This window comes from Sinohyriopsis cumingii, chromosome 13 (genome assembly GCF_028554795.1).
Source record: "Sinohyriopsis cumingii isolate HCF-2022 chromosome 13, ASM2855479v2, whole genome shotgun sequence".
NCBI classification, from domain to species: domain Eukaryota; kingdom Metazoa; phylum Mollusca; class Bivalvia; order Unionida; family Unionidae; genus Sinohyriopsis; species Sinohyriopsis cumingii.
The window spans coordinates 27,666,468-27,685,477 of NC_142973.1; the positions used below are offsets into that span (position 1 = coordinate 27,666,468).

At 33.1% G+C, this 19,010-nt stretch overlaps 1 protein-coding gene across 2 annotated transcripts in view; it reads right to left on the reverse strand.

The window, feature by feature from the left end:
• Positions 1–19,010, reverse strand: part of LOC149785097 (lipoxygenase homology domain-containing protein 1-like) — a 225,905-nt gene that overhangs the window by 85,548 nt on the left and 121,347 nt on the right. For both annotated transcript variants that reach the window (XM_089978857.1, XM_089978855.1), the window contains exons 20-25: positions 13,062–13,255; positions 11,077–11,269; positions 9,400–9,560; positions 5,510–5,596; positions 2,755–2,952; positions 968–1,133 (exon numbers count right to left, since the gene is read on the reverse strand). In XM_089978857.1, the coding sequence (XP_089834983.1) occupies positions 968–1,133; positions 2,755–2,952; positions 5,510–5,596; positions 9,400–9,560; positions 11,077–11,269; positions 13,062–13,255 (999 nt within the window). The remainder of the gene's footprint in view (positions 1–967; positions 1,134–2,754; positions 2,953–5,509; positions 5,597–9,399; positions 9,561–11,076; positions 11,270–13,061; positions 13,256–19,010) is intronic.

Here is a 19,010-nt window from a genome sequence, read left to right on the forward strand (position 1 = left end):
TTGTGTTATAGTTTGGTCACACTGCATTTTTAGGGCATTGATTACTGGCATGTATATTTCTAGGGCATTGCGAACAGGTTCAAGGGCACTGTGAACTGATACATATATTTCTAGGGTAATGTGAACTGGCACATATATTTCTAAGGTAGTGTGAACTGATACATATATTTTTAGGAGATATTTCACTGGAAAGTTTTAGGTATATATTTCACTGGAAAACTATGTGTGACATAGAGGATCTACCATGAGTACTCAGTTTATATAAACTTTGATAATCTCCTTATTGTTGTAAACAGAGGTGAAAGCAGAATTGTTAACAAGTTTCATTAAATCAAAGTTTTATATAGAAGACAGAGTTATCAGGTAAAGTTGCAATAAAATAAATCACTTGATGCCATCTAGTCAAAGTATCTGGTAGGTTGACAAATGCTAAGCTCTGATAAACTCTCAGAACAGGTGAGACCGCATTACTATTCACACCTAGTAAAAGAATTTGTTATTGATATAAGGGACTTTTTTTAAATATGCGTTCCCCAGAACACTGTCTTACCTATGCAGCATGCTGTAATATACTTTCCTTGTACATAACTTCAATCACTTAACTTCAAATCATAATGAAGGTGATGATGTGGCCCCACCATTGTTGCCACAAACAATGATATGTATATCTCGCTATGTTGTTTCATAAGCAGACATTTTCAAGGGAACCAACTTACCAGTAGGCAAAGTTGATAATTGAATTTATCAATGAGTCATGCTGATACACTAAGGTATGGAAGATTTATTCACCTGTTACTCATAGAAAGGTCCATGCTGGCTCTTAAGCACTTACCCACATTAATAAAATTTTGGCAAATCTTTAAGTGAGTTTTGTCTGATAATAAGACCCTCTTCCCTTCATCAGATGACAGGCCCCATGGGATTATCCTGGTAAAAATACTCTAGTTGAACAAAACAGCTAAAATACCCTCAAGTGCTCCTTTGAGGGGCTTTCCATGTTCATCTGTAGGTATCAGCTCTCTTACAATTTCCTTGTCGCCTTCACTCTTGGCAAACCATTTCTTCACAAAGAACCAATAATCTTCTGTTTCAGTTCCATCATACTCAGATTCCTCCTCCACCTCTTCTTTCACCTGTGAATAAAAGGAAAAGATAAAAAGACATGCAAGTGTGTACATGTGAAAAGTCAATAAGCTGAAAAAATGCATCATTACAACGTCAACAGCTTACCACAAGAGAAAAAAAAATGATATACCAAACCTACACTAATCCTGTAGAACATGTATTTATGTGAACATGACTAAAAGAAAGAGATTCCACTCAGCCACTTTTATGTTCTTCACTGGAGTGGATTTCCTTAATAAATGTAAATCTCAACTTCTGACCTATGCAGAAATGTAAGTGGCCTTAACTGAACAAGCCTGAAAAACAATTGGTCCCCAAGAGGCTGGGGTCTTGGGGACCTAAGTATTGGGGTCTAGATGGTCTGAGAGTGATTCTATCTTTTTCCAGGCTTTTTTCAGTGACTACTTAGAAACTAATTTTGTGGAAGCAATACTTTATTTACTGCAGGATACAATTCTTGTTAGCTTAGTATACAGTCTTTAATAATCCAAAAATAAAACAGATGATTAAAATCAAAACATTTACCTGCCAACACTAACAAGACTGTCTCAGTAAGGCAGTTGATTTTAAAATTTGTCCAGTTTTCAGTGGTACAGCAAAATAAAATGTACTGCTATTGTAAATTTGGAAAACATGTATTTAAAAAGTTTAGTATTAAAAACTTATGTCTAAAAAGCATTTTTGTGGGTTTGGGGTACAACCATACATCATTGTTTCAAATTATTACTTACTTTTTTTTAAATTAGGTTTCTGACAGGTTTTTTAATTACTTTTTTTAAGGTTTTGAAGGGTCAAAATGAAATTTTAGGCTTTTTGAGGTCTTTAACGTCCACTTCTAACCCTGTTCGTAAGACTTACGACAACATCATAAGGGTTGGCAGGTCTGCAATTACTATGAATGTAGGCAAAAGAAAAAGAACAAATTAGGAAACATTGTCAGAACAGACTGGGATTTTCTTTTGTTCTCATATTTTTCCATGTTTTTTCCAATGTTGAATGTACAATTCTTTTTTTCCTGATGGTCTGTACTTAATCTTGTCATTGTATATGGTGCATATCCAGCATCGTGAGATGTTTATTTATTTTAATGCAGTCCAGCATAAATACCCTATTACAGTCATTTTACTACGATCGTTCTCACTTAAATTTGTTTCTTACTCTCCTTTTGAATGATATGTATTCACTGGGATCCAATACACACAATTTTTAAATAACTTTCTTAAACATGATCAGAAGTATTTTTTTTAAAAGCTGATTTCTCTACTATGCCATGACAGATATATGTGACAAGTTACATATTACGCTGCTTTTCAGTTGTTGAAACCAGTCAAATCTGCCAGTCACTGTTCAATGAGATAATGTAAAACCAAAATGCAGAGAACAAACAATGAAATTTGTCTAGATAATGCATGAACAAATCCGAAAATTCTGGAAATCCAGTCAACAATGTCTACAGCAATATGGAAAAGTGAGTTTGATAAGGGAATCTGCAATCCTAATTTTGGTTTACTGTTGCAAATATAAATTTAAACCTGAGATCCTAAAATATAATACTTACTCTTCTCTAATTATTAAGGAAAAAAACAGCTAGTTAATTGAAAAGTAGTAAAGGCTGCCAAACAGACTTACAGTTTTCAGTGATTTACTTTTACTGCTGCTAATAGAATGGGTTCTCTTTCTCCTGGGAGAAGAGACACTGCTGATGTCAGAATCTGAATCAGACATGTCCATGCGAGATTGCAATGGAGAACGACTCCTACTTCTGGCAGATGAAGGTCGTCTTTTTCTCTTCTTTGTGCCTTTCCTGGGCTTTCTTTGAATTAGCAGCTATAAATAAAAAGGCATGAATGAACTGTTAATGACACATACTGAAATAATTGAAAGAATATGTCAACTTTTACAATATGTGTACATTTTAGTACTAGGTCCTCCCCATTTGTAGTCTCTACCAGGGATTTGCCTCTTTACTTGCTAATTATATCACACTCTATAATACACAGTTCTCTTTAGTAGTACTACACACTAATCTCCTAGATGTCCTAAATGATTTGGAAACTTTATGTAAACAGAATGGAATGACTTGGAATATATCATAAGTAAAAGTATTCCGAGTACAACAGCCCAGAAAAGATCAAGACTATCTGAAGCAACAGTGGATCTCTCTTACAAGAATATATCACTGCACATTTTCACAAATTTGAAGGTTCCCAGCATGTTGATGGAGATTTTTTTAATCGACACATAAGACATATAATGAAGAAAGGTCTCCTCTACTACAGGTCTCCTCTATCTTCTGCTTGCTCTTCAAGATAAATACTTCATCCCTATCTCTCACAGAGTTAGATTTTTTTAAAAAATATCCTTGGTCCTACTTTTGATTTTTGTAATATAGTATCAGGAAACTGTTGCCATGCCTATCTGATTAAAGTGTTCAGCCTCTAGAGACAAATACATTCAAACCTGTCCTAATGGTCAACCTCTGTTCAATGGTCACCTGGTCACAATGGCTTTTCTAATTTACCCCCCCCCCCAAGCAAATTACCTATATACATGCCCTGTATTTAATGATCACCTGCCTTTTGAAGTTAGTGGTCAGGTGTTCCCTAACCAAACAGTGGTTTCATCATGCTTTAAGCGGTCACTGCAGAATATCAGCAGTATGGAAAAAATGATTTAAAAAAACAGAACAATAGCTACAGGAAGCATTTCGTCATTTCCTAGTCATCAAAAGTCTTTCACACAAGATAAATGTCTTTTGATTTTGGTAATTATGAGACACAGGGCTGACTTTTTATTAGGCCAGCTGGTATAAGCAGGCATGAAAACAGGTGTTCATACACCTCAGCAAGCATATATAAATTCAATCTTTTTATGGTCTTTGTCAATTAACAAGGGTTTTGGAAATTTCTTACAAATTGTCAAGGAATGGTTAATTTTGTAATTTATTTGCAATGCTGATGCACAAATGATTAAATATGCAAGGCATATTCAAATTTGGTGATGTCATCAAACTTCACCCAGTAATAGTTACAAAAAATTCCTAAACCACAAAAAGAATTATTTAAGAAAGTTGTGCATATTCTGGCCCATTTATCAGGAACAGTTTACCTAATAATGTGAAAGATGCACCTTTGATAAATGCTTTTCATGAATAAATTTTAAAAAATGGCTACATTATACATCTGCATCATTTATAAGTATTTTTTCATTCCTTTGCAGTTTCTTATCATTTTTATTTTCTTCACAATATCTTACTGTAATGTTTTCCCTTCCTTCCCCTTCAATTTCTCTTTTAATGAAATTGTAAATAACTGCATTATAATGCATCTTTGAACATTTACTTCTAAATATTTGTATATAAGAGGGCCTCAAGTGAGATTAATTTTCTAAACTAATTTGATTGCCCTGTGAAAATTTATTATTATTATTATTATTATTATTATTATTATTATTATATGAATCCATTTCGTATCCTGTATATTTCATTATATCACAGCATGGAGTCATACAGTGTTAAAGAAGATAAAAGCACAATGGTACAGGTTTCCAAATGTTTTAAAACAGCTGTTTTTTTTAATCTGTTGATTTATTTCACAAACTCTATTAAATCTGCCATGTAATAGATATTGTTCATCTCATATGAAATACATTAAACCTGTAATAAAATTTCAATCTTTGTTTGCTAGGGTTTGCCAAAGAGAGGTTTGTTCAATTCTATCATGTTCTCTCTGTATCAGTATTATAGTATACAAGGTTAATGTTTCTGATAGTAATTGACTGCTTTAAATACCCCAGTTTCATGATCTGATTTATATCATCATCATCATCATCATCATCATCATCAAATATAACAATATAAATTCTGCACTTAAAATACTATAAACTTAAATTATTTGGACCCATAGGGAGACAGGCAATTTATCCAGATTATTGGCTGTATGAACAATTAATAATTTTATTCAAAATACATTGTGAATTGAAGGGATATTCTATTAATCTACATGATCATTAGTCTGTATAGTAAGTCTGGGATATTCCATTAACCTACATGATCATTAGTCTGTATAGTAAGTCTGGGATATTCCATTAATCTACATGATCATTAGTCTGTATAGTAAGTCTGGGATATTCCATTAATCTACATGATCATTAGTCTGTATAGTAAGTCTGGGATATTCCATTAATCTACATGATCATTAGTCTGTATAGTAAGTCTGGGATATTCCATTAATCTACATGATCATTAGTCTGTATAGTAAGTCTGCATAACTGACATTTTACAGAATTAAAATTCAATATGCATAGGATATAAACTTTCTTTATGAAAGAAAGAATGAAAAATTCTACACTTCATGTATTAGACATTGCCTAAGATTTTGCCTACCTTGTCCAGGAACCAGCCTGCAAACATTCCAGCTCCATTGTGGCCAATTCGGATCTTATGAATCCTGCCTACATCTGCTGCCTCAACCTGGGAAATGTGGAAATAAAATTAATAACATTTTATATCCCATATATATTTTAAAAAAACATACAACAGGATAAAATCCCATGGTTTCATCACAATGTACTCTATTTCTGATCAATTTATTAAATGAAATTTTATGGTATGTCCATACAAATTGTATTAGGTTCTCTCCACCTCTCAGATTAAATGTTGACCATTTCACTAAGCTTAATTACCAAGCTTTATCAAAACTGGGTCCGAAATATAATCCCTAGATCAGGAGAGGGAACAACCTTAGCCAAATTGATGCAAAATTATGGCCCCATTTCATGATACTATGTAAGTTTACACATAGAATTTTCCTTCAGATTTAAGTGTAAGAAAATCTTACGCTATTTTGTAGGTGTGTTTCATAAATATATCCATAGGAAAATTTCATGAGTAAGAAAAACTTTTGCATTAGCTACTTATTTGTATGGGAGGTAGGTAAAACTCTGTAAAATGTAACAGGTCAGTTGCAAGATGCTTACAAAGGACAGCAAGAAAGACAGTAACAAGAAGAACAATAACGATGCAATAATTCCCAAAAATATGGGTCAAGAACAGACCTGAATGTTACATTCATGCAATTCTTTGTATCATCTACAGCCTTCTGAACTTCTTTGATACATGTATTCATTTAAATATTAAATATAAAGTTTTAACTGGGTTTTAATTTCACTTTTGCTTCAATTTTTTTTAATGGTAAGATCTAAATATTAAAAAACAAATGTACCACCATTCATTCATGTTAACACCCAACCCTTGGAATAAATAACATCCTATTCAATGGGATGTGATGAACATCCATTTCTTTTGATCGGGGATTATCTCAAATGATCTCTCTCTCTCTCTCTCTCTCTCTCTGACACACACACACTCTTCATACATTGTCTCAACCCAGGATTAAGTTAAGTTAATCACTATATCTGATTATTTATAACTAAATTAAAATCATTTATAAATTTTTTTTTTACTTACTAACACATTAATGCAAAGAAATAAATTCAATTAACTATCAGGTTCATGTCTCCAATTATTAGATTCATATTCACTGAAACAATGAGTCATTTTATCTTCCTATCTCTTTTATCCACTTTGTTCTACAAATTCTGAAAAGTTTACTAAATGACTTAAACTTTAGAAACTATATTTGTGTTTGCAAAACATGTATGCCATCCACTGTTGAAAATATAACTAAATGACAATGAAGTGTTCACTTACTAACTTCAATCACTGAGGGCATGATGATTTGATCATGCCATTATAAGATCCGTAATTCTGTATGTCTGTCTAAAGATTTTCAATAGCAGTGGGCAAGAAGCATTAAAGATGCACAAATTAATTTTTGTATATGTAGATGATCTGATTTTCAGGTCATGACAGCAATATTTATTTTCTTTTTGTTACAAATTTAAAATCTGTTTAGAATTGGTTTGTTGGCTGGTTGTTCTGGGTTTAATGCCATTTTTCAGTATATGACAGGCTATACAAGACAGCTAATATATTTGGTGGAGGAACAATATGGGAAAACCATGGGAAGCTGATGGCAAGCTTTCTCACATACCCATGTAATCTTATTTAAAAACCTGAGGCCAAACTCAAAAGTGGTAGTAAACTTGGCCAATCATATACGAGATTACCTCATTAATATGCATAGATCTTGCTCATAACAAAACTCATCAACATCTTGATAACATAAGCCATGTTTGATCAAATTCTGATCAGAAATATAGCTGCTAGTCTGTTGACAAAAAACAGCCAATCAAATGTAAGATCACATTATTAACATGCAGAAATCTCATTCATAATCATATTACACTGAGATCTAGGCCTATTTTACAAAAACTTTTATCAAAATCAGACAAGAAATGCAGTCTCTATTGTGGAAGCTAACTCAGACAATGACAACCATTATCACCTCATTTAAACTTATCATTAAGAAATTCATCTGAAACCTTGATCATATCAGCATATATTCCAAGTCTGATAATAACTGGATCAGAAATATGGCTTCCAGAGTGGTAAAGGTGGTGCCCTACAATTCTGTATTGTGCATAGGGTTAACTTTTTTAAAGAATAAGAATTTCCCTGGTTTTCTTCACTGGTTATTCTGGCTTTTTAAAAAAGACCTTCTATACCTTAGGTATTGTTCAAAGAACTTTTAATTCCCTTTATTTTGGTGTATGATTGATGTGTGTAATATGGGTTACAGAATATACAGCTTGGCCTTTCTTCAGAAGTACACCTTTTGAAAAAACCTGGACTTGTGAGGTAAATTGTACAAAAAAAGAGCTGATAATTTTTTTTCTCCACATTTTATATATTTGGTAATTCATTCATTGAACTTTTAGAAGCTGGTAGTCTGGCAAAGTTCCTTTTCCCTATTTTAAACACTACTAAAGATAGTTTACTTTAGACTAATTCAGATTCATTCTTTTAGCACAAGGAAGCAGCCATTTTAGTTAGCTGTGTGCTTAGATCATGAACAATTTCCACAAGTACAGTATTCAAAGATATTTCAGCCACAGTACATGAATATGAAAGTAGCATGCTGGTATACCAACAATGTCTCCATTGTGCATGTTGCAAATATAAACAACTTCACCTTACACCTGCAACTCTCTCAGAAGTTCATATCTGTAGAGTGCCCCACAAAATATTCAGCTAATCATATGCAAGATCACTTCATAAATATTCATAAATCTTGCTTATTAATGAAATCACCCAAGATCTTGATGAAATATGCCCACACTTCAAATCTGATCAAAATCAGATTAAAAATATGGTCTCAAACATGGTAACAAGCTCAGCCAATCAGATGCAAGATCAGTTCAAGAATATGCAAGTTCTCACTCAGTATATGTGAGATCTTGATGATATAAGTACATATTCCCATTCTTATCAAAATCAGATTAGAAATATGGACCAGACAGGTAACAAGCAATTGCTGATGACTCAACATCCTGTGTGTGATTTGGATTTTTATCATAGATTTAACAATTTTTCAGTCATATCACTATGATGTCTGCAGTATGGCAGTTTATAGAGATGTCTAGCATGGGGCATCATGCTGCAGACATGTAGCATTATGTCCCACCCAGTCACATTATCCTGACACCAGGCTGACCAGTCCTAACATTACCCCCTTAATGCTGATTGCCAAGCGATACAGCTGTTAGAACCATTTTATAAGTTTTAGTTATGACTTAGCCGGGGTTCAAACCTGTGACCTCCTGCATCTGAGGTGGTAACTCTAACCATTTTGGCCACTGAAGTGGTGACTGGACATACTAAAAGTTCACTTGGCCCATGAAACATTAAAGAATGTTATGATGTGAACAAACTGTGGTCACTATATTTGCAAAGATCTGATAATGCTGAACAGTCTTGCATCTGAAGATTTGAGAATGTAATGGTAATTTTACTGTCATAAATTGAGTTCTACTGGCATTGTGTCAAGAAAATTGGTAGAAGATATTCACGGCAACAAAACCACCTTTAACATCAACTGTTACTCAAATTTGAAAACAATTTAAAATTCTGGGGTGGATAGGGGCATTACATCATCAAGTGGCCAATAATACCACAACAGGATAAACATTTCTGACCTATAATGTGCATTTTAACGCTACATAGTTTTATATATGACCAATCAGAAAACATGCAACATTCACAGGTGTGTCAGAATATTATTAATTACATTATTATCATCCTCTTTCTCTCATGAATTACATCAGTATCATCCTCTTTTTCTCAAACATAAAATTAAACAAATCTTTCATTACTTTGAATTTATCCTCATGTCCTTGTTCAAAATTGTCAGTTTTGTTTCTAAGGAAGCATTCCTCAGTCTTGCCATCTTCTCCATACAACTGGATAAAAACATTAGCATCAGTTCCTCCTCCTCTCACATCGCCTGTCCATACTGTAATCTCATATGGAATTGCTGGAAACAAACATTATCATTTACATGAACACGACTAAGTGAAATTTAGTCTTCTGGAATTTTTTCATAATTCTTTCATCTGTTGTCAGTTTTTATATTTCTGTCTCCCTCCAGTTTAGAGCAAGTTTTCTACGTATCAGTTTTCAGATTTTAAATGTTTGAAAACATCAACAGATATAAAGTATGCTATACACAAAGAATTTGTGGATTTTTGCTATACATCATCAGCGCTAAATATTCCTGGAGCTATGGCATGGTTATCTTCATTATAATAGAATACAAATACAACCAACAGGGCTTGACAATTTTATTTCTGACTTAATGGTTTGGGACTAGTAGGATCCAACACTACCCAGGTCCACACAATCCATGCATTGGTCCAGGACCAGTAGTATTTTTAACTTAATTAGACAACTTTTAAGTATTATGTATTTAAAAGTTTGGAAACTGGGAAATAAAGAAAGCACTGAGTCAGAGAAATAATTTTATATACATATACAGTCAAACCTATCCTGCGTATCACCTTTACTCAGTGTCACCTGTTCACAATGGCTCCTGTATGTAATGGTCACCTGCCTTCCATGGACAGCAGGCAGGTGTTTCCTGACCAAACAATGGTTTCTGCCTGCTTTAAGCAGTCCCTAGAGCATGTCTACACTGACTGTTAGACTATGCAAACTGAATTTTTGCTTCATGAAGAAATATAATGTGAATCAATGTGCAAACATTTCTTATCTAGCTTGTATTCATAACTCTAGTCATGTTGACAGTGTAACTCAAACATTTCAGTATGTTCAATTTGAAAATGAGGTAGTTTTTATCATTAGGGTAGAGTGTCATAGCAATTCGTTTTCTGGATGGTGGGAGAAGTAGTTGTATTATCACAGCAGAAATGCTAATGTGACAGGCGTAGTCAGAAATCTTGTGAATTAAAGCAATCTCTGAAGAAAAATGTTCATCTTTGTGAAGAGATATGAGTTACATCACATTTCACTATGGTCAGGTTTCATTCAATATTCAAAATGTGTCTGTAAAGGCAGGTGAAGTTTTGGTTCATGGGTCAAAATGAATAGCCATATAAAACTTCTTTTATGTTCATCACAGGCTTATTGCATAATCCTACTGTGTTATGATCCTGGTGAGTTGAGCAACTAACTAACACAGATATTGTTCTAAATATGAACAAACAAAGATTGGTGTATATTTTTAAGTTGGTGATGATGTCATTTATGGGATAGATTAAAATCAGTAGGATACAGTCATTTTGTGTGGAACATAAATCTGCAAGAGAACAACATATACTCATAATTATAATTTTGTTGTAGAGTGTACATAAAATAATAATAATAATAATAATAATAATAATAAAAATATTCTGCACATGGTACTTGTTCAAAAACCAATTTTAAAAGGTGAACGTATCTAAGTGGTCACCTGTGTGCAGTGACCAGTTTTGCCTTTTCTCAAGAGGGGCTACTTGTGATAGGTTTTAATATATATATATACATGGACTTACTTTTCTCTATCTTGTCTTTCACTGAAACCTCCAATTCAACTTCAATCTGTCCATCTTCCTCTTTGGTGTCAAGCCAACGATGACAGGCAAACATGTATTGTTCACCTCGGGATGGCACAACGATTTTCACCTCATCCAAAAACCATCCAGATCCTGGCTTGGAACCATCATGTCCAATTTTGATCCTATTAATCTAAAATACAGAGGAAAACATGACAATGTTTGCCATGTCTAGCATAAACCCTGAATGCAAAGTAGAAAATATTATATCAAGAGGCCCAGTGACCATGATATAGCTCATCTGGTCTCACTAAGAATGGCAGACATTTTTTATAATAAGAAATCTGAGATCCTGATGATATAAACTTGTATACCATCTATGATCAAACTTCAATCATAAATACAGTCTCAAAAGTGGTAACAAGCAAGTGCATGAAGCATGACACATGATTAGAGAACAACAGATGTAGGGCCATTGCATGTGTTCACTAAGCCTTCAACCAGATGAGTAAGAAACTACACTGTTATAAATTTGATAGTGGGTAACCTAGATCATTAAAAGTTGCATGCATCAAAGCTGCTGCAACTTGCTCGATTACGTATGTAGACTTAAACTTTAATAATAAATACCATTGTGCCAACTTTATTTACTTAAGTGAACACCCTACTATATAAGGAAATTTCAACAGAAACATTTCATTCCATTATGTAGCAAACAAATTCAGTGCTTTATATCCCTGCTCATCTGCTGAAGACCTTTAACCTGTACTTTAAAATAATAGCCCCACATATGATACTCAACTTCGTTGTGGAAATGTATATATAAGTAAACCCTTTCATGGTAGTATCTGAAAGGGCTTCAGAATTGTAAAGCTGCAGAAAAAGAAGGTGACCTGAACCTAGATGTCAAGTCCATGATCGAAGTATTGGTGCAAAGTGACTGACATAAACAAAAGTGAGAAGGTTGAGTATGCAGTTAACTGAACTATCTTAGCTTCAGAATGATTCATCAGAATTATAAAAAAATCCATAAAGGGGTTTAGAAAATATAAACAGACAAAAATGAGACTGACCAAAACCATAACCCACATTATCAATCACCAAGGTCAAAAGGGCAACCAAAGCATGTCACAAAATTGTCTTAAATTCATAATGATTCATCTCAAGCATGAAAATAAAATCTATCAATTGATTTTACAAAACATTAAAGTAAATTTTCTAAGACCATTCTCTAGATCCCAAGGCGAAAGGGGTGAGCTTGACTGTCAGAAAATTAATTGTCTTAGGGTCATAATGATTCATGCCAACCAGTATTACAAGAATATGTCATGTGGTTTAGGAAATATATGCAAATAAAAAACTTTAATCAAATCATAACAAACCAACACTGCCAGCAGAATAATAACTGTTGTATCTCACTTTCCACTAACATGGGCTCAACAGAAAATCAATACTTTGATCTGTGACCTAAACCCTGAATTAACAACCTTGAAGAAAAGATACATAACTATTGGTAAGTTTCATTCTTCTGTCTCAAAAAGCTATTGAGTTTTTTAGCAAAAACACAAATGTAGGCTTCACAAAATGTAAATACTTTTATCTGTGGCCGTGACCTTGAAATAATGACCCTGAATGTGATCATAAAAATTCTTTCTAGTCAAGATATATAACTGTTCATACCTCTATTGCAAAAAAAAAACAAGAGAGGTAAAGGGTAGAAACAGAAAAAAGTTGCAAACGTTGACCTTTGACTTTGACTATGAAGCTTAGACTTTACCTGTCAAACAGAATATACCCTCTATCAATGATATGTAAGTGTACCAAGTTTCATCAGTTTAACTCAAATGGCATAAAAGTTGCACATTAACAAGTGTGATTGATGGATGAATCAATGGCAACATGAACAGATAGAGATGCAAATACCATGTCCCCAGCTTTTCACAGAAAGGCAGAGGTCACAAATTATTTAATTGCCATGCATTTACCTGACCAATGTCAGCTGCCTCAACAGTGAAGATGTCCTCTTTTCCTTTTTCAAATTTGTTGATGTAGGTTGATGAATCCTTCAACTGCTTGGTACCAGTATCACCCTTTGTACCAAAGATAATTATATACACATTGGCATCAGTCCCAGCACCACGAACATCACCCGTTTTGACGTGTATGCGGTAAGAGGTATCTGTATTAGAGAAAGAAGAATATACCACATGTTATGACTAATTAACTCATTGAAATTTACACAAAAAAACTAACAAAAAAAAAACAAAAATCTGGGTAAGTAACAAACACTGAATTATAATATTCAACTTATCATCATAACTTGTTAAATACTGTGAGAATTCAGTACTAAAAGACATCTGTAAGTAACAAATCCTTAAGTTTTGAAGTTAATATCAATTTGAAATGTTTATAATTAAAGACCATACTGACATTAACAATCAAGATTACAACACTAATTATAATGTTGTTCTGTTTCTTAAGATAATGCTGTTGACAATTATGAAGACAATTATAATTAATACAATAATTGTCATGAACATTATCATCATTATCATCGTCACAGCTACCACATCTACCCTAATCAACATCAGTGTTGTCATAAATAACTTATCAAAGGTAGTGAACAACTGGTTGTAACAAGACGGCTAAGACCTTCATGCCAAACCAACAATCTGAGCATTGCTGAGGAATCTTGGTTCCAAAGTCAAAAGGTTGAGTGAGCATATTGTGAAAACAAATTGTCTATACTTCATATATAATTCACTCAGGTATGAAAATAAAAATCCATCCACTTGAATGGGCTTATTAAATATAACCTTATGAAAAAACTTTATCCAATACCTTCATGCAAATTTTCTATAAATGTGACCTTGATCCCAAGGGCAATGGGGTAAGAACATATAACATAATAGATTGTTTTAGGTTCATAATTATATATACCAAGTATGATAAGAATCTGTCAAGAGGTATAGCAAGTATATGCAAAAGAAAATCTTTAAACAGAGCCTAAACCTGTTGATCCTGCCACCACAATCAAAGTCACTGCCAGAAAACTGACTGCTATGTCCCCATTTCCATTAAACTGGACTCAACGCAATGATACTAAATCTGTCACAGTGTATAAAAATTCCTCTCAGCAAAGGAACCATGGCATGCACTTAATCATAAAAATCAATTTAACATGAAATTACAATTATAACAATACTAAAGTTGCATTTGTATGGTTATTTAATGTCCAAAACAAGGACATATAAGCGTGAAAAAGCAAGCATGCAAAAATACTCATTCTTCTATCATGCTCCAATAAATATTTGAAAAATCACTATTTCTTACACTAGATTTGAAAGACTGTTGCCTTGGGTTAATTTTAAGGGTTAACCTTGGCAGTGGGAAATGATTATAGTGATTCAGTTTTGATTTATGAAATATTTTTACTCTAAAATGACCATAAATGTAAGTTTTGTAGCAGTTGGTCCAAAGGAATTGAAATCTGATCCCAGACATAAATGCAGAAATGTTTTATTTCCTAACATCCTGAAAAGTTTTGTAACAGTTGGTCCAAAAGAACTGAAATCTGATCCCAGACATAAATGCAGAAATGTTTTATTTCCTAACATCCTGAAAAGTTGGTCCCTATGATCCAGTTTTGGTGCACAATATATACACACAAGGTACATGTGTGATGTCAACAGATGTAACAGTGGAATAAAAGTTGCAGCTCTGACAGAAGGATGGACACAATTTTTAAGCAATTTTTTCATATCCAAGAAGTCATGTCACAATAACCTAGTTTTGGTGCACAGCATACATTCACCTAAAGATGCATCCTCAAGGTAAGTTTTGTAGCAATAAGGTGAACAGATATTGGAGTTAGACACCGGGACACAACTTTTAAAATAAATTTTTAATAAATCCAGGAAGTAAGTAACAGTGACCTAGTCCTGAAGCAAGACACTTGTACATCAAAAGCTGCACAGTGCAAGTTTTAATGTCAGTAGGTTAAAGTAATATAGAAATTAGAGACTTAGCAATATAGGACTTAGAGCCCCCCTACACACACAGAGAGATGGAATAATGGCTGGACAAAGAAAATGCTATGGTATATACTGTCTGCTTCTCATTATAATTATTAATATACAATTGTTCAGAATAAATCATTCTGGTAGGCATACTGAAAATTCATTTACTTTTGTAGGTATAAATTTTCATGGTTTTACAAAATATTATCTTTTGGTTGGCATTTAAATTCACAAATTTTGTGAAGTAGCCCATTGCTTCCACAGTAAAATTACTATTCAGTGGGTCTTTAAATCGATAGCTTGTTGCAACCATGAAATCCATGATAAACTGTTACCTCCACAAAGAAGAATGGATTCACATTATTATGTGGATTCAAATCAATGATTTAAGAAATCTCCTATATTTTTGCATGCTATAACAAGCCTGAGGAGAAAATTGTTTAAAGTTTTTGAGAAGATGCTGTTATGCATGCTCCAGCCCATATGAAGGTGTTGAATTGTATCAAGCATGAGGGTTGTGTGGAAAAGGGTGCCTCACCTGCAAAAAGGTACATATATTTCACTTCATTACATAATATCATTATACAATTCATGACAAAGGTTATTTTCCCAAGGTTGATCTGAAACTTTGTATCAGATGTGCATTTGATAAAAATTTAAATTCATTGTTGTTATGGATGATGTCACCTAACAACAGTTGCATGAAAGGACTACTGCAGTTATGCTAGATTCAGATGCTATGTACAATGTGAATATATGGATGGAATCAAGTAAAAAGAAGATCAACATAAAAACGTCTGTATTTATTATGAAATAATTTAGGGTATGTAATAAATTCATTAACAGTAAGGTAACTTGATCTGGATGCTTATATCATATCTCATCTGAAAGCTGAACAACCTCGGATCATGCTTGACCCTTTGGGTATCATAAGATCCAATGTCCGTTGACACAATACAAGAAAACAGATGAAGTTACTGTACTTATAACCTGTATTTATTACAAACCTATTTAACCTTACATCTTGGATCTAGTGTTTGATAAGGATGTTCAATCTGTATTACTGAATCACACACCCAGTCTAGAACTAATCAGTTCATGCATCAATACCTTTAATTCATTTGTCTGGCTTGTATTTCCATAAATTCCCATTGGGTTTGGTTTCTAAGAGCTAAAAAATAATTTTGTTCAAAATTATATAAGAGGGGTATGTAATAAATACAAAACCATATACATCTTGTGTTCCAAGTTGAGGGAAAGGACTGTTTTGATATGGTGTAAGAATATGTCTCATCCTGAGGATCCTCAATGTTTCCCAATACTATCATGACCCTGCTCTTTCTATGATTTGGAACAAAGCATGTATGTATTACTGTGTATGTTTCAGACTTGTAAAAATCTTAACACAACATTTTAATACAGAATCTTAATGCTGATGTCGGAATTGCTGATGGAAAAGTGATGTCCAGACATACCCTTGTTTTGAACACAAGGTGTAAGATACTAAATTATAATACAGGGTAATTAAATAAGCAATGTGATCAACATTTAGTACAATGCCAGAATATATGGACTCTCTTCTTCTCTTGATTCAAGCTGCTTTTCTCCTGCGGGAATTAGATGTTATCACAAATCTGGCAAAGTACCAGATTGTCCGTAATTGGTATACCAATAAGTATAAATAAAAGATTTATTAATGATTTCTTAGGCACCTCAAACCTGAACAATTTTAAGAAATTAGATGACAAAAACTAATAATAATTTCTATGGAGTGATGGTGTATGAAACATTGGTGCATCAAAAAATGATAGACATCATGGTAATTATGTTATAAATTAAGTAACTAGTGTCCAGGATAAAGGAACTTGTGCATGAGCATGGGTTTTTCTTGGCATTTCAGTTTTATTTTTTTAGAAGATGAAATGGCTGTATATAGGCCATTTTCTTTTTTGACAAATGAATGCATTACATGGATAATCAGAGATATAAAATAAAACATTAACGATATCCAAAACTGGATGCAAAAATCAAATCGCATGGTCTAACATAAAGTTTTATTAACAATTAAGACATTGTATAATAATTAGCCTTGACCATATTTGACATAGTTCTTCATAATGTGCATAGTTATTGCAGTCATCATGTGACCAATAATTCAGTAAAAATTATTCAACTTAAATTCTACAATTTATCAAAAGATGATTCTGAGCAATTAAGTCTGCATGTATCAAAATTGAAATTAATGTTTTGGTAGCAAAAAACACATATCTGTGAGTATTTAATTTTGTGTATTTGTCATTTATATACCATATATACTTACTTACAAGACAAGTCCAACTGCAAATTGCACAAACCTCAGATCTGCCATCGCATAATACATCAGCAGATCTGGGTCTGTGCAGTTTCTTAGCAGTAATCAGTAGAACAAAAAAAACAGAACCTGATCTGCAGGCACATTATGCTACAGCAGATTAGGATCTTTGTTGTTTACAGTTTCACATGACTCATAAGCGACTATATATGGTATATATCTATAAAAGATTATACCAACATTTCTACAGCAGTAATTAGGCTCAAAAAAGTTATTCATTGCAAAGCAATTAAAGATGCTGACATCGTTTTGCATGTATCTGCAAGCAAACAAACTTAATTACACTGCTATAATTAAGATTTCAAATAGGTTTTTCATTCTTCTTAAACACCACAATCAAAACATAAAGCTCTTTACAATTGGGGATTAGGCACTAAAACAAAAACATGGACAGCAAAGCAAGCTTTCTTGAAATAAAGTTCATATCTTTTCTATATGTAAACTGTAATGCTGAAATCAAGTTTCACTTTCCTATCATAATGTCACTCACTCAGTGGTAAAAGTGTGGGAGATTTGAAGTGAAATCTTTTGCTATGAACCTGCTAGATTCTAAGGAGTAGTTTGATGATAGGAATCGGATTCCATGTGAACTCTGTACTTGACTCACTGCACCCAAATCAGATCAGAAGGCTCTAGCACTGTTTTCACAGCATACTGAGGGGAGAGGCTGCTGTCTCATTTAAAGGAATGGATAAGGTGCAATATGATTTCAAGTTACAGCCCAGGTAAGGCACTAGCACTGTTTTCATAGCATACTGAGGGGAGAGGCTGCTGTCTCATTTAAAGGAATGGATAAGGTGCAATGTGATTGCAAGTTACAGCCCAGGTGAAATGAACATGGAGGAAACTTATTCCTTAAACCAATTCATTCACAGGCAAATATCTCCACACCTGATAGTGTCACTACTGATGGATGTAATTAAAATACGTTTTGACAAAGATAGATTAATCTGACAAATGTTTATTCAGTAACTGGTTATATATATATATATATATATATATATATATATATATATATATATATATATATATATATATATATATATATATATATATATATATATGAAATATATTTAGCAATAACAAAGTACTCTATGTTCTGTTTGCTCAATGGAATAGTAATTGTGATAAACAGAATAAAATAAGTAATGAAAATATTAATTTTTTTTGATGAAACAATTAATGTTTCAATAAGACAGTTATTGCTTTCAAGTCAATATGTCTATCCAATATGCAAAAAAGTGTCTAACAGTAGAGAATACAGTCCTCTGATGACCAATATATTATTTTGGACCTTTCATGAATAAATAGGAAATAATGTTATTCATGGATATGTGTTTTCAGAAAAGGTGCAAAATGTGATTGACATTTAATTTTCTTGAACTTCATTGCTGTCACATTTTTCAGATGTTTTCAAATTTCATTGGACTGCATAAAGTTTTAGAGTTTCTGCCTTTATTACTATAGCTAGAATGGGGTTTTCACGTTTATGCAATTATTGATGCCAATTAAATCACAATCATTCAATTTCCATTGTACCTCAT